General features: G+C 34.6%; 2 protein-coding genes across 3 annotated transcripts in view; both read right to left on the bottom strand.

The window, feature by feature from the left end:
• Positions 1-802: 802 nt before the first annotated feature.
• LOC138715110 (AH receptor-interacting protein) lies at positions 803-10,057 on the bottom strand. The gene is made up of 6 exons (XM_069847636.1): positions 9,821-10,057; positions 7,444-7,623; positions 6,752-6,920; positions 4,494-4,680; positions 2,841-2,983; positions 803-1,179 (listed from the first exon to the last, which is right to left on the bottom strand). Exons 1-6 carry the CDS (start codon positions 9,905-9,907, stop codon positions 977-979), a joined length of 969 nt encoding a protein of 322 aa, XP_069703737.1. The 5' UTR covers positions 9,908-10,057; the 3' UTR covers positions 803-976.
• Positions 10,058-18,037: 7,980 nt separating this feature from the next.
• Positions 18,038-20,610, bottom strand: part of DAT (Sodium-dependent dopamine transporter) — a 212,115-nt gene continuing 209,542 nt past the window's right edge. For both annotated transcript variants that reach the window (XM_069847634.1, XM_069847635.1), the window contains exon 15: positions 18,038-19,914. The gene's annotated coding sequence lies outside the window, so the exon portion shown is untranslated. The remainder of the gene's footprint in view (positions 19,915-20,610) is intronic.

Genomic DNA, 20,610 nt, shown 5'->3' with positions numbered 1-20,610 from the left:
GAATAATTCAAACAGTCGCTGAAACCTGGAGACTTACCTCATGGTCAAAGGTCTTAATACTTTTCGCCCATACCGGAACACAAGGAGATTTGTCTATTGATTTAGATTTGTAGAGATGAGGAGATTTTCCTGTGGATTTAGGTTTGTAAAGACTTACCTTCAAGCAAGTCTCTGTGTGTATGAGGCTCTTTATAGTCAGTATAGAAAACATGCTAAAGTAATTTTTTTTCTCACTTTTAAACGCACACATTCCCGGTGCTGAGATTTGTAATCAGTTTATTACAAAGTCAACTTCATCTCTCAGGGCCGTATTCATAGACATTCTTAGTGCGGGCTTCTGGTGGATGATCAGCGAACTAACGTTTTACGTATTCATAAACCAGTGTTAGTGATATGATATGAATCCTGTACAAGTAACCAGTTGATAGCCGGGGCTAGTTTAGCACACTCGTAGCGCGGGCTAGCGAAATGTCTATGAATAGCACCCTATGAGACCGAAGGCAGGCCATTGTACAGTCATAGTGAAAATGTATGAGTTACTTTTGGGGGTATAGTCGAATGTCATATATGCTACAAGCTTGCAGTGACATAGGAGGATGCCAGATAATTGAGAGACCAGATTACTAAGGGCTGGATTAGTGAGAGTCTAGTTTAATCACATAATTTGACCTAAATGTCTATAAAATAATAATTTAATGATTACTGTATAATTTGTTGATTTTAACTTAATTTCTAGTGAATTAGTTATTTTAGGTTATGATTAAAATGACCCAGATATAGTGGTGGGTAAAACAAAATGCTATTATTTACTGATTAAATATTTTATTTAATAACATAAAATAAATACATCACAACATTTTACATTATATGTTAAAATGAATATACAAATCTACAAAATAAAATCTTTTACTGCATTATGTCGTATATAAAGCATTTAAAAATTGTACCCAAAGTTTCAAATTATTACATTTGCTGTTCAGAATATCTTTCCTTTTAGTTTGTCTCTGTCTTCCTCATCTCGCTTCTTCTTTAGTTCATCCAGCTGCTTCAGTTCCTTCTGGACAGCAGTAAGCAATGATTGGTCAAGCTCCATGACTCTTGTGAAGTCTTCACGAGCTTCACGGGGGTTCCAAGCCCCGACATGTGCCTTTGCTCTCCTGAACAGTGCTTTAACATTGTCTGTAACATGGGTAACAAATAAAACCAATATAAGAATATGAAACAAATTATTGTGTTGATGTCTTATATTAATAAAAAATCAAATTACCAACAAGTAAGAAGATAAATCCATTACAAAATAAAATCACGAACCAATAAAGAAAATATTTTCTTAAAACAATAAAAATAAAGTGCCTGAATAAAGTTCAATTTTTACTTTTCATTAGAGAAAGTATTAAGCTGCTGCAAAAAACTGAATTAGAGATTTTCACGGAAGAATTAGTTTTGTGAATACTGTCTGTCTTGGTAGAGAGATTTCTTTTAAATTACTGGTTGAATTTTGCTCAGATTCAATATCTATCAAACAATTTATCTGGGAATAATGCACATGGAATATAATAATTTTCAGTAAAGAAAATTTGAAATCAAATACACACAACAGCATCAATTTCAAGAACTAAGGCCCTTCTTCGGGAGAATGTTTAATTCGATTCTCCGTTTTAAAATCTACTTGCTTATGTAGATTCGTTTCAATATCTTGTAAACTGAGGGCAGGGTAGCTAACTGAATGAACCTATGCAATCTTGCGTAGTTGTGGAACTCAGCAAACATCACTGAAGATGATCCTCAAAGTGAGTGTGAGTCCATCCAGGATGTGCACAAAAGTATAAATGCACTTTGAAGATAAAACTTTTAAGTGTGTGTGAATCCATTCTAAATTAATATGCATATAGTTATTTTATGTAATTTATGAAAAATTAATTCTAAGTGTCTACTGAAACTGCACAATTTATAAGTGAAGTCAAATGTCTTAATTTAAGAGTTATAGAGAATGCATTTTGTGTGTAATCCATAAAATGGTTGTTCATTGTTCACCATGTTATTTGGGTGAATATTAAATTATTTAAGTAAGACTTTCAAATAATAATTAAAGGATATAAACTATAAATGTTAGTGTAATTCGCAACATGGAGGAACTGAATTGTTTCAATAATATGTAAAATGTATAAAGAGCAAGTATTAGTCACTTTGACAACACTCACTTTTTAAGTGTGTAAAATTTTAAAAACATATTAAAATGCATATGTTCATTGATTGTGACTATTGTATAGGCTGTCTCATAGAGAAATAAGGGAACATCTTCCTTAATGAACCTGACAGTAACCAAACAGCACTGGATTCTGAATTCATTTATCGAGGTGTACACCATCTTTTGTTACTAATAACTTGCAACTACAATGAGCCATATAAATCACATATACTTCGTTGTACAGTGTCTCTCAATCAGTCTTTTCATAGAAATAAGCACAGAACGAGTTACTTCAAACTTGACTGGAGAGACAGTGGGTCAACTGGTACCTGGGTGAGAGGTATGTGTAGTTTTGGCAACATTCCAGTCTAGTTAAAAAATTTTTGTCTGAAAACAGGTCTGATTTCAGAAATATATATAGACTCTATATTTTTCTTTTTTAACATTTACTGCTCTAAGTAACACTTCGTCTTATTTGGCATGACTTCTTAAGAATTTAGAGCAATACCACTGCAGTTTATTTCCAGTAAATTATCATTAAAAAGAGGAACATAAGGTAACTGTCAAGGATGAAATACTTGGGAAATTTGTCCAATGGCAGAGCCCTTAACTTGTCAACTAGGTCCCATATCTATAATGTTTAATAACTCACCAGGTTCACTTTTAAGAACCGTAGAACAGTGCTCTATTACTTTGTAATACTCCTTTTCATACAACTTGCATTGTGCGAAATTTAGCAGAAGTGGTAATTTTTGTTTCTCCAATGCTATCCATTCTTCGTCACCAGGTTTCTCCCTGAAAGCCAAGTTCAGTATTACGGACGTCAGTCAAATGAAGCCCTAAACGTATTTAAAATTCTGACACATTTGAAACAAGGATAGGCACACTTAATAACAGTAGACAGTTATCAAAATCCATACTTCACATGAAAATACATCAATGCAAGCAGTTCCTCTGTCTAGTAACATGTTGCCATTCAAATATTGCATAAAAGAGAGGTGGGATGAGAGGGGTGAAGAACAGAAAGGCGAGAGGAGAGGAAAGGAAGGAGGAAGATAAAGATATTTTATGTTTACACCAACATGTTATTGAAAAAGTGGATTTTGATATGCCATCTGTCCATAAATTTTTTTCCTAAGTTAATGAATACTGTTTATATATCCCAATACAAGGAAGTTGCACAATTAGCCTAAAGTTGCGGTGTTTGCCTATGGGACCACCACAGGTAGGAAAACAAAGCTTCCATTACAGTTATTGGATTAATGTCGGGAAAAATATTTTCCCACTGTTGTATGGCATGGGAAAAGGGAAATAAATATGAAAATCGGGATTTCCTGCTAAAATCGGAAAAGTTGGCAACCCTATGTGTTATGAAATTGGTTCAGGTCCTTATGAGGAAGGAATTTTCTCATGCAATTTCGGACAGTGTATAGATACCAAAATCTGGTTTCGAAATCATGTTAACCACACATTGCTCCCATACTGGTTGGATGATCTTTCACCTCTGCTGAGGCATGTGGATGTGAAGCAAGCAAACAGCTCTTCAGTCTTGGCAGTTAATGGGCTGGAATATATCAGTCCCCTAATTGCCCATTGTGCAACTCAAACCAAGAAATGGACTCGGAACACCTCAAAATCTGTGCTTCAGTGGTTGGCCATGATAATATCTTTGAAAAATATTGGAGTGCAAGAGGTCAAATGACTTTATTGTCAAACGCCTGGCATTAGAAAACAACAACATTTTTACTACTGTATTTGTCGTTAGTGGGAAGGAAAACAAAACATTTTTACTAATTTCTGTTAAAAGCTGAGTAAACTCCAGGGCCATTATTGCAGGTGGAAGGATTAGATCAATGGAGAAAACCCACGACCCTATGAGAATCGAATTTGCAACTTTTGGCTTGCAGCATTACGGCTGGTTTGTGATGTTACCATGAGCCCTCTATTCCTCATATAATGAGAATATACGTAAACAAAATTGTTCTGATATCTACATTGTATACACAAGTGTAGTCGTAAATAAAAAAGTACCAGAGTGTGTCGAGAAAAGTTTATTATTATTATTATTATTATTATTATTATTATTATTATTATTACTACTTATTAAGTTATTAGTAATGCCGCTGTTATTATACATACTACTAACTCATACTTATGAAACACAAAGTTAAGTAAGAAAATCATTATTTTAAAAAGTAAAAATAAAAAATCAGGGCACTTCCTGGTTGCAGAAAAAAGTACCGGGCATGATTACAACCCTGATTGTATATGAAAAAAGTATCCATGTGAATCTTGTATAACTTACATAAGCATGAGCTGTTCCAACATTCCGATTGCTTGGGCATACTTGTCAGAAGCAGCTTTATATTCTTTGTTGCGAAAAAGAACATTTCCATTTGCGTGAAGACTGGGAATAGCATTCAGTTTCTCTTCTTCATTCATCTGCCATGATTCCTTTTCATAGTCTTCTGGTGCTGCTACCTTTATCAACTCTGCAGGAAATAGAAAGAGAACATACATAAGAAAAGTGACAGGGAATTTAAGGAAATACTAATGATTACGTGAAACATTTATACCCGAATTGTTGTACTGTACTGTATTTCACAGCAGAACCTTGTTTACCCGAACTAAAAGAGGCAGAGTCATTTCAGAAAACATATTTTTTTTCGGATAGGGGCAGTAATCCATTGGTATTATTTTCGGTAGTGCACTAACAACTGCTTTATACTTATAGCATTACAGAAGTAGAACACACGTGAAATCAGTTGTCATTTCTCATTCAGATGTATCTGGATCCACAATTCTTGGAATAGGAGGTAGTTGAAACGAAAGGTATGTAAACAAAGAATAACTTTCACTTGATGAGACCAACATACACTTGCAGGCCACTACTGGTCACAAAACAAGTGAACTGAGGGTGTGGAAAGCATTCCTTAAAGGTATTCACTCTTATTTTTAGTCTTGCAGTAATGCGAGAACAAGAAAGTAGAAGCCGTTTCACGGTGGTTGAAGCATGACCTTGGATGCACTATGGACGAAAATTTGTCTACTCTGTAAGATTTCCACGTGCTACAGCCTACATAACCTCCGCGAGATAACTAGGCCATGCTTCAACTATGGTGAAACGGCTATATTTTAGGCAGTACAGTTTAAAAAGCAAAGAACATGTTATGTTCCAAAATATATAGTACCGGCATGTATTATTATTCCACCGTTTTGGTTAAGTGAGGTTTTACTATATTTGATATTCATGTACACACATAACCTACATACAGTACGCAATATTTTCAAGACTATTGTGTGGAAAAGATTGAGGCACACTGAATAGAGAACAGAGCGAGATGGACCATGTGGAAAACCCTTACACTTCTGTTTCCATGGTATCATGAATGATGTCATCATCTTACAAGAAAATGGGACAATTTTACTTGTACAAGGTTTTGTTTAAATATTTCACGTTAAAAGGCACTGAATATTATATTGGCCCGAATCTATACTATCCCAAGTTCTCAGATGCTTTTTAATGTTATTTCATTTAACTGTCAGATTAGAAGTAGGTTAATTGATTAACTAGGGTTAAAAGTAGTGTTAAAGAATCCTGAAGCATTTTAAAAGTGTTAGAAATCAGTTTCTCATAATTATGTTTTGAAGAAGAAATTACTCGGAAAAAAAAAAAAAAAAAAGGAAGCCGACGATGATGAAGATTGTGAATGATAACCAAAAGAGAATTTTGCTAAAGAATGATATTGAAAATAACTTCAAATTTTTTCGAAGTGTAGGTCGTATTATATTGATATACCATAATTTTATTTTTCCATATTTTGTCATGTATTAATGTATTAATATTTTTAACTATCTGCATTGCCATATGTAGGCCTATTTCTATTAGTAGTAAAAATTAATGTTGAGCAAGCAGCGTGAATCGGCTTGTACAGTTCACAAGTCCTTTGACACAAAAAATAACTGATCTCCTTTAGCGTGAATTTGTCGAAGTCTACTTCTGGTAGTGCCTGGTTTACACAACTAGGGAAAGGATATTTGTTTTGCACCTAATTTACCACTTGAATATATCTTTGTTATAGATTAGTTATTATACTTGATCTATAAACAGACACAAAAAGCAACAAATGAAACAAAGGAAAAATAGAGCAAAGTCATGCATAAGAAATTTCTTCATATTTAAACCTAAGCTCTCATGGAATCAACCAAAGTGCAACCAGTCTTTTTTTTTTTTTGGTCTACGAAATGAGCTCAGCTGCGATTATAATATGAGTAGGCCTGAAGGAGATGAGTAAAAAGTTTCATTTTGGTGCTGAGAGAAATAACTGGTACAATATGTCCTTGAAGACAAGATTCTTTTACATGCTGCGAATCCACAAAAGAGGACTTCCAGATTTATTATACGTTCAAATGCTATTGACCATCATCCTTAAAAAGTCATTGCTCTGAACCTGGATCTGAACTTGCAACATCAGGTCTAACAGTAAGCATTCATTCGACCGCTGAGGACTATTGTGAAACAAATAGCAAAGTCTACAACTAGAAAAAAAAATAGTTAAATACCTAAAATGAACTCCAGGTCACAAGGTTGCTTAATCAGCTGATTGAGGTCGTCATAACCAATGCCTTCATTCTGAAGCGTAACACCACAACAATGTGAACGATGTTGTTTCTCTTTCGGTTTTCCAGCTTCGCGCCACGTTTTGGAAATAAATGGATACCCAGATACTAACTGAAACAAATGCATACATATTTATAATGTGAAGGACATACTGAAATAAACGACAATATATGGATAACATGAAATTATTTGTTATGCTTGCACAGTAATGACATATGGAATTTTCATATGGGGGTCAACTAAGTTAATGAATTAAATGATATATACGTATTATATTTTGAAATTCAGTCAAGACTTATCTGTGGCAAACATTGTGATTTATTCAACAAACGATTTAGTTTAGGAGAAATGCAGTACCGGTACACAGACAAATTCTGTGATCAGAGATACTGGAAACATCTAAATTGGTCAAAATTTTGTAATGTTTTTTCTTCTTTTTGTAGATCTCTATAGCTACTTCCTTTTTCTTCGCCTAATGAAAGAATATGGAAGTCATTGATGCTTTGCAGTTCAATAAAAATAATTAAAGTATTGCCTATATACCGACATAGGTACTTTTGAAGTATAAATACATAAAGATGGTAGGCCTAATCTCTGCACTTAATGATTATAAAATGTTTTGTAAAGTACTCACGCTCTTGTCAACTGTAAAAGAAGCGACCTCATGCAGTGCCATCATCTGCACTATTGTCTCCCACACCTCGAGGCTGAACTTCTTGCCCAGTACGAGCTCCATTGGCTTGCCTAATTTTCGACTGTCATCAATAATTGTTCTCTCTTCATCACATTTTATCGTTTGAAAATGAAAAAATACCTGAAAAATAAAATATCTGACATAGTAATTCTTCAGAAGAATTCTTCTTCCACTTCCGCACTTTCCACCACCGCAATAATAAATCAGGTGATGAGAGTAGGGAGGGCTTATGTTGTCACCTCGAGAGGTCAAGGGGAAACGTTATCAATGATGTAATGAAAGATAATTATGGATAGTAAGAGGAAAGTATTAACATTGGCGGTAAAGTCTGGTGAGAATAATGGCGTGCAGTCGGTGTCATATAGGATTGCTTAATTTCACTGAAGTAAACGAATCAGCATACGTGAACCTAAATTTTTAGATTCTCCAGTAATTCTCCTTCGGCAAAGTGGATTACGGAATCGTGTGCTGGATTTTTATTTTAGTTGGTTATTTAACGACGCTGTATCAACTACCAGGTTATTTAGCGTCAATGAGATTGGTGATAGTGAGATGATATTTGGCGAGCTGAGGCCGAGGATTCGCCATAGATTACCTTGGATTCACATTATGGTTGGGGAAAACCTCGGAAAAAACCCAACCAGGTAATCAGCCCAAGCGGGGATCGAACCCGCGCCCGAACGCAACTTCAGGCCGGCAAGCAAGCGCCCTAACCGACTGAGCCACACCAGTGGCTTGTGCTGGATTTGAATGGCGAAGTTTGTGTTCGTGATTTGTCAAGTTAAGTTCGAATAGGGACGAAATCTCATGGAAAGGGAGGACGTTTCACATTAATAAGGTGAAAGCAGAAAGCTAAACCTCACGGAGAACAGTAATAATAATCCGTGGCGCTACAGCCACGTGAAGGGCCTAGACCGACCAGCCGGCTGCTGGCCTCACGCACGCATGCCGAAGCAGAGGTGGACGATCATCCAACCAGAATGGCGGTATCATGTGGTTAGCACGATGATCCTCCCAGCCGTTATAGCTGGCTTTCAGAATCGGATTTCGCTACCTATCGTAGCTCCCCAAGTGCATCACGATGCTGGGTGGGCACCGGTCTCATACACTTGCCGAAATTTCATGAGAAAATTTCTTCCCCCATGAGGACTCGAACCAGCGCGCATTACGTAACGCGAGTCCTAGGCAGGATGCCCTAGACCACGACGCCACGGCACGGGATCACGGGCAACAATAATGAAATAAACAATTGTCTCTCCATTGGTTCACTTCTTCTAAAGAATTACACCATTCCAATTAATAGGCCTGCTTATGAGATTTTAATCTTTTTCAATGTTTTGTTACTGTCAAAATCTGGCAATTGTACTCCAGAGTTCTTACAATCAAATCTTTGTACACAAAGTTTTTGGTTAGCCTAAATAGTTTAGTGTTATTGGTAGTTCAAGCGAAAATAGTTACTGTACACTGTACTTCACAGTCTCTACCTACTGGCGACAATCAAAAGGAATTTTATTTGGATTATTTTAATTGATGTAGACCTAAATATCACTCTTTCGAACATTGGACCTGCCTTCATCATCAGACAAGGACCAGTCAACTGGGCTAAATCAAGTTGTAACCACCTAAAGGAGATTGTCTCTGGTAATATTTACTTTAGCGATACCGTACTTGTCTCTTGTTTATAGAATTAATTGAACAAGTGGTGAAAGACATAATAAGTAACGGCGTATGTGGACGTTGTGAACAGTCAGTAAAAGTAAACAGAAACTTCCGTAGAGTGAGGGGTAGTCTAAAGCATAGCTGGATGGACATCACACAAGAAGAAGTAGAGAAATAGTGGATATGAACGCGCTAAAGTAAATAATTAGGCTACGGTGTTTCCCTCTTTGCCTGATGAAGATACATCCAGTATTCGAAGCTTTCATATAAAGAGCAATAAAAACAATCTAAACAAAACCCTTCTTGATAACAGACCATATTCGGATGGAGAATAACAGACTAATGAGAGATATTGGAAAGGTTAGCCTACCAACAATAGGGAGAAGAAGGGAAGGCCATAAGTTACATGTTGTTTAAGTCAACTGTGATACCAACAATGCACCACTTATGGGGCAAATAAACCTGGAGATAATGGGATAGGGTGGTCCGTTCCTTTCCTCTCGCCATTGCATACATCGCCGACTAGCTACATATTACATTAATCAGACTTGAGATGTACACAAAGAATGGAGGAAATTGGTAACCAAAGTAACTATGCTGTTTATTTCATACTATAGTTTCAGCTAACTTGCTGTTAAGTTTGTCTTTTCTACCTTACCTTAGTTCCCGAAACAAACGACACCGATTTACTTCCTGCGTGTAGTATGTTTTTCGTAATTAAAGGAGCGTTTGATTTAGCTTCCATGTTGAATTTATACGCTTATCTTCTCAGTGGAACACTAAAATCTCAATTCCTGCTTTCTCATCTTTATTTATCAGATATATCTATACTTTTCTTGCCCGAAACGTCTGTACACTTCTTATACAAATTGTTTCTTCATTAAAAGATCTTCCTTGTTACGTTGTCACAAACATACGCATGCAATCTACATTTAATTTATAATTTTATTTCTCCCTCAAAATATTTAAAATGTTTTTAAAATGGGATAAATTTGGAAAGGTCATATTGACGATTTGACACTTTTGACCACATAAAAGTCACCTCTGACAAGTGAACAGTGTCGCCAATTCGATTTTTAAAAACTCGCTATGAAACAATGCATACATTGCTAAATTGTTATATTATCAACGTAAAATGAGATTATTTCGCCGCAGTGTGTGCCAAAAATACCCGCATTGGCTAAATTCTTATATCAATAATGCAAATTTCATAAATTTTATCCGCTAAACTACCACCGAAAAACGCCAGATCTAGCGGGAAAACAGCTAAATTGGCGACACTGCAATTGAACAGAGGAATATCACTCAGGGGCGCCAAGTTAGTGTCAATAAAGTTACTAGATGGTACTTCAAAACCTACTATTATATATTAAAAAATTCCCTAGATTTATTAAGACAATCAAGGATATAATTTTGTAATTTTTTTTCCTACACTTGAATGATATCTGGGTGAGCGCGGACGATTTTAAAGTGTTATCATAACCAAATCCGTACAGTGTTGAAAGCAGGAGACAATGGTTCAGGACTTAAGGGTTCAGTGCTACTTGAGATGATGGGTGATGAGTGGTTCCCTGAATCATACTTATTTCCACCTGATAAAAGCGTCTTCGTCAAAACTAAGACAAATCATGTCAGCATTCTACATCTGCAAAACAAATTAGACTATATTATGGTAATGATAGTGACGGTGATCATGGTGTTCTTGATTATTTATTTATTTATTTAGCAGGTGGTTGTGTTTTCACATTTTCCTATGCCCATTTTGCTATCAATTTACCCTCATTCTCGAGTTGTTTCTGTCCTGCTCGCAGTCTACCTCTGTCAATAATAATAATAATAATAATAATAATAATAATAATAATAATAATAATAATAATAATAGTAATAATAATAATAATAATAATAACTGAAGTCAATTAAACATGACGCTCGCAGCATTTTTTCGTCATGTTCCAATAAAATAATTACTCGCATACTGACTTATAAATTATAGTAATTTGAATGTAAAATGCGTACCTGTTATTCGTAAAAGGCAAACTGCGAAAGTATCGAACTGCTGGCAAAATCTTATTACAGATAGGCTACTGGTATTTCTTCGACGGACGCAGCCTTGTAGGAAGTCCTTTTCTTTATGAAGATTGAGCATACTCAATGCATATAGTTGTTCACAGTCCATAATTAATAGCAACCAAGTCTTTGCCCTTCTAAAAGTGCTGAAAGATAGTTCAACATAACATGGAGTATTTATTATAAGCAGGATGTCAATTGCTTGGGCCACTGTTGGAAAGAAATCTTTGCGGTGTTCAAGAAGATCAATAATCATTTTTTTTGTCACAAACTCAAATAGACCACAACCCTTACCAGGACTCTATCTTGCACCTACATTTTCAATGCTGTAGAATTTTTCCACCTTTATAATACTGTATGTTTAGATAAACAGGATTGAGCAATATTCATGTTGGTTGAGTGTAACTCCAATAAGCTGTACTGGCAATGAAACAGACGCTCAATAATTAGCCAAATAAGGCTCCAATTATCAACCGTTAAGGAGTTACAGCTGATTGGATCCTATATCTGATTGGTTTTGAGCAGAACCAAGAATTATTCACTTCAAATACTCAGAAATATTAATTCAAAATACTGTATTAATCATAAGATAAACATACCTCAGTTTCGAAGCAGATTTTCAAATATCCCTCCTTCCACTTCAATGTACTTGGCCGCACGGATGTAAATGGCGCGCGTAGCGTTCCGTACCTCGGCACAGCTGTCCCTGATGAGCGCAGCAACGTGCGTAATAGGGCAGACCTATCTTCTCCTTCTCCTCTTACTTCACGTCACAGCGCAACCCTCTGTTTAGTTTATGTTTCAATGCTAGTATTATGATGCAAGAAACTCCAAAGCCTGATTCACAATATGACATTTGGATTTTTACGAATAACTTTCAAACTAATGATAAATAGAATAACTCTTCTCGGGTTCTCAGCCAGGTGAGTTGGAGATTAGCTTCCAAGCTTTCGACGGCTAGCTCTGCCATCTTCTTCAGGGGGAAAGCCTCAAGTCATAATGATAAATAATCGGATCTATGTTCATATGACATTTTATGATCGAACAAGCTTATAGAATTGATTCCTAAAGTGCGGGTCATTAATTGTGAATCACTCTGTATATATAGACACGATTTATTTCTTCTGCATCATGCTGAATATATTAATGGCCGGTACTTGACTGTTTGTCATTCACCCATATGAAGCCAATTACGTATAAACCAATTTACCGACAGAGTCGATGCCCAGGATGCTCGTCTACACTACACCCGCGATGAGATGATTATGGAGATTTGTTGGGATGCCACAGGGGAACCGGAGCTCTAGGAAGAAAATCCCTGTTACCTGGACGACGAGCTTACCCAACACAAGTTATAAATCTGGGGTAGACAGGGGCTCGAACCCGGATCCGCAAGTTTATAAGTCCAGCGCTCTAGCCACTATACTTAGAATATGTTAGAAACACAATCAAAATCGTTTCTCATACGCAGAATATATTTCACTGTTTATAATTAAAGAACTTCCAACTGGTCAGTATCCGAAAATTTGACATTTTAACGTGTATGAATTATTAAATAAATAAGATAGTCTGAAGTAAAGAATTTGAAATGGGTTTAATGAGCTTCAAGTATGTTAAAAGTTTCAAGATCACCAAAGTACCTTCTAAATACAATGTATGATGCTCTGAGTGTTTATCAAAGAAGTTTAGCGTAGTAACACAGGCTAGTATATACAGTCACGAAGCTTGAGTTGTGAGGGTACTAGGAGCAATAGACTGTGCCGGTACTATTTCGCATTGTCTGTATTAGTGATCCTAGTGGTTAGCAACTATCTATGGATGCATATTTACTACGCATTGAGCTTCGTGTCTGTATATACTAGACTGTGTAGTAGCCTATTTGGGAAAATGGTTTAATTTGGATTATACTCTCCTTTTAAGCATTTATTTATTTATTTTAAATTATAAGGAAGAAATGATATTTAGAGGCCTCATAAAAATGACGTGAAGAAAATGGACTGACTGCGACGATTTATAGCTAGTACCGGTATGGTGAATATAAAGTACTTCAAATTTTTCTACTGAGAACTAGGCCGAACTGGGCTCTAATAATAAAGGGCGTACCGACAGATCAAATATGATTTTTTAAGTAAATCCAGCCCTTCAAATTAGCTTAAAATCGTCAGCTCTGTTGTATCCATTTCTAAGAGCAACGCTGTGGTTGAATGCATGTTTGAAATAATAACTTCTGAACAGAAGAACGAAATACTCAAGGTGTCATCCTCTATGGTCTATTGGTTACCATATCAGCCTTTGGATCAGGGGCTCGCGAGTTCAAATCCCACCGAGGACCATTTTAAAGGGCAACAAAATCCTTAGTATGGCCTCTTCCTCAGGATTCAGCTAGATATAAACGGTGGACAGCAGGGCAATAAATTGGCAAAGCGTCAGTGATCATATGTCTGTATTTTGCGGCGAGCGGTTTCTTAGCGGCACCTCTATATCGCTCACGTCTATCATAATCACGATACTCAGATAAACATTTGAAACCATGGAAAGATGAAGATAAGCAACAAAGCTCTGCCATTTGTCGCCCACGGCTTGTATCATAACCGAAGACTTCGAATTAAAGCTGTGCGTTCCGTCTTATATTTATGGCAAGTAAAAGAACTCTATTCCTGATACAGGGCTTCATGCAATATCTATCGGTCATTTCTCGTTCATGCAGAGTTTCGACGCTGAATAATCTCTGCAGTTGAAAGTATCTCTAAATAAACCACCACCATCACCATTACAACACTGGAATTGGAGAATTGTTACCATCCAAATGACATTACTTTTAATACGAAGGCAAGTAAATAAGTGTTCGCACTCTCTTTTTATAATTTATTACAACAACAGAAAACTTACAATCATCTCAATTTTGAACATAGTCCCTTGCTTTTTCAATGCATTTGGTCTATCGTTACACAAGCTTCCAGATGTCCTCAGAAAAAAAAAAAAAGGTTTCGGCTGTGCAGCAAGCCACGTATGCATCGCTTCCTTCACTGCTCATTAAGGCATCTTCAAGTGAACCAAAAAGATGGAAATTTGACGGGGCGAGATCGGAACTGTATGCAAGATGCTCCAACACCTCGAAATCCAGTTTTTCAATAGTTTGAGCAGTTTAGACGGCAATATGTGAACGCACTTTGTCATGCTATAAAGAACTCCTTGGTTCGAATTGCAGGCTTCAGCTCATTGCTCAACATCTCATTGTAATGTGCATTGTTTATTGTTGAGCCCTTCTCAAAATAATGTTACAGTATTGGCTCTTGTGAATCCTAGAAGAGTGTGAGCATCATTTTTCCTGCGGAGGTTTGACTTTTGAATTTCTTTTTGACTGGAGATTCGGTGTGTTTCCATTCCATGCTTTGGCACTTGCTTTCAGGTTGAACGTGATGGATCTAGGTTTCATCTGCAGTGACTAGCCTATTCATTCCAAAAAAAAAAAAAAAGCTTCACCTCTGTTAGCACGGAGGTCCAGTAAGTGTTCGCAGATGGACACACGATTGTGCTTGTGCTCTTCAGTGAACTATTTTGAAACCCATCTTGCACAGACATTATGAAAGTCAAGTCTGTTATGAATTATGCCAATTAATCATGCTTCTGAATTTCTTCACCGACAGTCACTCTTCGGTTCGTCTGAATCATAGCACGGACTTGCTCACTGGTGGATATGGATGGACGTTCTGCGCTTTCCTCGTCCTTCACGCTTGTCCGACCATTTTTGAACTTGTCAATCCAGTCGTACACACTTCGTCATGGTAAAACATTGTGCGGAAGGTCTTCGATAGACTTCGGCTCCTCGTATACTTTCAGACGACAAAACAACGGATCATTGCACGCTGTTGTTCTTTGGTGCTAATGGAGAGAGGTGCAGCCATGTATACTGTGCAACAGCGCAACACCAACTGGAGTGATAACGGTAAAAAATACAGTCACTGTACACAAGCCGAGACAAAGGCATCTGGAATTATTTAATTCCATAAACTATTTCTCATATATTCCAATTAAATCTTTAACAGAAAAAAAAATGTATAGTTAACTTACATAAGATTAAAACAAAAGTGTGCATACTTATTGACTTACCCTCGTATATGGGGTGTTGCAAAAATAAATAAATAAATAAATAAATAAATAAATAAATAAATAAATAAATAAATAAATAAATAAATAAATAAATACACAAATAATTATACAAATACACAACCAAATAAATAAATAAATAAATAAATAGATAAATAAATAAATAAATAAATAAATACACAAATAAATAAATAAATTAATACAAAATAAATAAATAAATAAATAAATACAAAATAAATAAATAAATAAATAAATAAATAAATAAATAAATAAATAAATAAATAAATAAATAAATAAATAAATAAATAAATAAATAAATAAATAAGAAGTAACTGAAAGTAACCAGAGCAAAACCAAAATCTTTGTATGACCATCCTTACACAACCACATGACGTCGGTTATTATTAACTATGTATCAGAGTGCTGCAGAACAGAACTTACAACCGGTTAATATTCGACCTGTTGCAGATCAGCCGGCGAGGTTGGACATTCGTTCGAATATCCGGCTTTGAAGTGATTGCGCCTGGCTAGACAGAACCACAGATATAGAGCACAGAATACCAACCGCATTTTCCATACAGGAACTCTGATTAACTACACAAATGGAGTAATTGAAGGAAATTTACTTTTCCTAATTAAAAAAAGGGTTAGCTTGAAATTCATAGGAAAATATTTGGGGCTAAGAGAGATGAAGTTACAGGAGAATGGAGAAAGTTACATAACGCAGATGCACGCATTGTATTCTTCACCTGACATAATTAGGAACATTAAATCCAGACGTTTGAGATGGGCAGGACCAATCATCGATGCTGTGTTGGTCTACAAAGACGCAGGTCTGTACACGGGTACAGTACTGCATGCGGGCATGAAAATCCGGAGCCGTTAACTCTTGCAGCACCTGCATCCAGTAGGAGCGGACAGCAAGTTCCTTAACCATGTGGCTTCCAGATGCAATTCCTTGGATGTGCGCTGGAAACTGTTCTTCGGTAATTTCAGCACCTTGACCATAACACGCCCGAAATTGTCTTTATTCCTTGTGCTGCGGGGTCTGCTGGAACATTCTTCATTACGATTGGTCACAGATCCTGTTTGCAGAAACATTTTCACCCAAGACAGGATCGTATTATTAGTATAGAATAAGTACTACAGTTTCGTTTTTATTGTATTTTGTTTTATTGTTTTTGTTAACATGTTTGCAGGTCATGTCTGATTGATAACAGTTTGTTACAGTAACATTTGTGTAAATAAATTAAATGTTCTGGTTATTAGTGAAGGTAGTACCTATGTAACATAATCCACAACACATTGGCACGGTATGTAGTTAATTTTCATTTATAATGTAACGGAAATATCAATGTTAAAATTTCTGATTTTTTTTTTATGTTTGTGTGATTTGATTATAGAAGCCACACAATGTATTCGTAACTCTGAGACATTTAAGTTGTTACCAGAAAAAAATACAATTCAATTTATCCCATTCACAGATGGCTCTTAGGCAAAATTGTAGTTTTACAATCCTAATCTATAAAATAAAAATTATTAAGTATACAGACATAAAAAGGGGGAAACCATATTTACTAGCAAACTGATATGCTCTTTGTACAACTTATTGCTCCCTTTACAGCTCAGCGAGGAATTTCTCTGTTCTCGAAACCTCACTCGTGGGAGACTTGACAGTTATTCCATTTACATTTCCAAGTCAAATCTCATCACAGACAACAATCTATGTAACAACATATTTTATATTACGATTTTTAATTAAATTTTTAGACATATACCATAACAAAAGTACATTTTTACATTGTTACATGTTAGCACACAATGATCAACAGTACATTTAAGTTCCAATTATGAACAAATACACGAATGTATTTGAAAAGTAGTACATACATTCCCTGTCTAGTTTTCATTGTTTCCCCACTTCCTTATTGAATACATGCAGTGGTCTCAACTGGTGCTTTATATAAATATATCTGTTATACGTCAAAAATGGGTCGAGTATGCTTTTAACGACTGCTATAAACATAACACAGTATCATATTAATGTTTTGTTCTCTGCACATATACAAAAGCTACAGCTACTTTCTACAGTAACATCTTGGTCCCCACTGCATAAAATTTGTGGTATGAAGACCGTTGAAGACTGCCATATCTACATATGTATTGCACTATGTGTCACAGTAATACCTGGCTATATGACGTACATTATAGCCATTCTTTTGGTTATCACATGTTGTATAGAAGTAAATTACTTTGTAATACCAGCATAGTTTACACATTTCATCTAGTTCTAAGTGCTGATACACAAACTTCCGGATTTTAATTTTGATTTATTGTGTAAAATATATTAAGTCCAGTATTATATATGATACAAATTGTTTTATGGGCGTGTAACATCATGTATTTTTTTATATTTACAATTTATGGTACAGGAAGCGCATTCATTTGTTGCCAACTTCTATGTTAGGTGTTAGGACTGACATTAAGTTCGAAAACTGCCAATGGCTGTAATGACATTTTTCGAGTTTTCATATGAAAATAAATTAAAATAAAATACTGTATATATATTTGACATAATGGGCTATGTAAGTGAACTATACATTTACGCTCCTTTAATGACACTATTATTTAAGAATAACAATACTAATTTTACAAGTGTATATCTTTATGCACATAAGTTCAAATTTAAAGGTGACATTACAACTTTGCTCCACAAATATAAACTTTAGTAACACTTTACTGTTCCTATTTTTATTACGTAAATGAATAACATTTGGAAATTTATTCCAATGTACAATTGGAAGCACATTAAACATGTTACAATTCTTCATATGTTACCATACTAGTGTTATGAGTTTAGTATATTTATGTGATATTGCGCTTTTTTCTGTAAATATGCGCATAAGATTGAAAGGTACTGCTAAACCTGTTCTAACGTACCTAATAACAAATTAAAGTATATTGTACGCATTTAATATGGAAGCATTTCGTTTACAGTTGAAGCATATAAAAATTGCAGAAATCGTTAAAAAATATCATGTGAAAAAATTGTTTTTATATCCGGGACTATAAAATGTTTGTCATTTGCCTAGTATTTTCCAATTGTTACGGATTGTTGAAATCATGTTTACCTTATAAGCTATCTACTGTAATTTTAAACTAAAGGTTGTTTCATATGGATAAATAAAATTTAAATGTAGTTCTCAGAAATTATTGTTTTTACTTTTAAAGTTCTAAATTTTTATGTAGTTTATACACAGTTTTTTATCTTCTATAGTATATTATATAGTCCGTGTCTGATTTATTTATTATAACTAAGAAAGTACGGCTAATTTATATCATATTAAATCTAATTTTCATATAGTCTATATACAACGAAGTATGTTCTATTTATATACATATCGGATTGAATAGGAATTTCTAATAGTAATTATTAGATTATTTCTCTGTTTTTTGTCTCAACAAACATTCCATCTAGATTTTAACAAACAAATTCATTCTGAATCAAGAGATCATGTGAAAGCAATAAGAAAAACGTGTTAAGTGTGAACAAATGTAAACATATATTAATAGTCATTTCTCAGACTACACTGTTATAAAAAGTAATCAGCTGAATCTGACCAAATAATTCTAATTTAAGTACAATAATATTAAGACATTATTCTTAATCATATATTCAGGAGATCTCTTCCAAATGACAAAGTACTTCTGTAATTGAATCCATATTTAATATTTAAATTACTTAATTCAAAAATATAAATTTATAACTTAGATATAAAGTTCATAACATTAATAATAGGAAAGAAATCCAGAGAATATCACACTGGTGCTTATTTAAAGCTCACTCAGCGTATTCCCCCCCCCCCTTCACACAGCATTCATATCTCAGCACATTTTCAAATTTTAAGTACCGTATCTTAATATATTTTTATAGGATCAATTGCTTCTGCTCTTAAATAATGGTATCTACATGCTTTTAAAGCATTCATTTTGTAAGAGAAATAACCAATCATTTTGGTAGGCCTAACACTACTTATAGACTACAAATAGCTAATTGTCTATACACAATAAATGTTACAGTACCTTGTAGCAATTCTGTTTTAGTCTGTCTTCTGACATTTCTAAACATTGTTACAGTATGACACTAAATAGATAAAAGATGAGACACATTAGATAAAATTAAGTGGCGGTTGTATGAGTATCAGTCGTAACTGTCAACGATCCATTATGGCAACAAAGAAATGTGTCCAAGAATTCCTTATTTATATTTTACATAATAAAATAATAGGGACTACTCACTTTGCTATTGATAAGTATTTCATTATTTCTATATTTCCATTCACAGAATCATTCATCCAGTAAATATTACATTCAATAATTAGCAACACAGCTCATATTTCGTAAAATGATGTATAATTTTCCAATTTATGTTTTCATAACCTTAACTGAATAGTAGCTGTATCTATTGACATCCTTTCATTTAAAAATAATAATTTCTTTTTCATAAATATTTATTAGTCCAGTTAACTCCAAAATACGTTTTTCGGAAGAGAAGAAACATCCACGTACAGGAGGTAGCTAGAATACAAATAATATGCTATTTTAAATTGTTATTTAAGTTAGAGATACAAATTTAGTTTAATAAAGAGGAAAAAAAAAAAAAAAAAAAATAGGTGAGTGAGCGAATAAATAAATAAATAAATAAATAAATAAATAAATAAATAAATGAGTGAGTGAATAAATAAATAAATAAATAAATAAATAAATAAATAAATAAATAAATAAATAAATAAATAAATAAATAAATAAGAGCACAAGAAAAAAATTCATCCATGATCATGTTCTATTTATGTATACAACCTACGTATAATTTCATTGTTATGTGTATACAATTTGTACAATATTACCTTGCAATAAAAATTATTACAAATCATGCACAGAAACTAATGTAAGAAAGGCTCATGTCCACAATGACAGAGTCCAACCTGTGTGTAGTCGTAAAATTTGAAGAGTGTACACAAGTACTCTGTCAGCCCAATGTAGTAGTACAATTTTCAGGTGGTTTATTGTATGGAGTGAATTATAGTGAGATACTTACGGGATTCACTATTCACCTGTTCACCATTTTGTTGCTGTTGTGGTGTTTGGTGTCATGTGTGAGTGATTTATGAAGAATGTTACGATAAAGAATCCCGTCATCTGAGAAGTTTGTTTTGTATTACGATTTTAGTTAAGGTTAGGAAATAATGTCGTTTATTTCCATAAGGACGAAAT

The sequence above is a fragment of the Periplaneta americana genome, chromosome 15, assembly GCF_040183065.1.
Source record: "Periplaneta americana isolate PAMFEO1 chromosome 15, P.americana_PAMFEO1_priV1, whole genome shotgun sequence".
NCBI lineage: Eukaryota > Metazoa > Arthropoda > Insecta > Blattodea > Blattidae > Periplaneta > Periplaneta americana.
Note: the sequence above shows the minus strand (reverse complement) of the source record. Positions and strands in the feature narration are given on the sequence as shown.

Bases quoted from the DNA above. Each gene is read 5' to 3' on its own strand.
- LOC138715110 (XM_069847636.1), bottom strand. From the start codon at position 9,907: ATGGAAGCTAAATCAAACGCTCCTTTAATTACGAAAAACATACTACAC. The intron at 7,624-9,820 runs GTAAGGTAGAAA...TTTATTTTTCAG, and splicing joins CGTTTGTTTCGGGAACTAAG to GTATTTTTTCATTTTCAAAC. The intron at 4,681-6,751 runs GTATTTAACTAT...TATTTCCTGCAG, and splicing joins TGACCTGGAGTTCATTTTAG to AGTTGATAAAGGTAGCAGCA.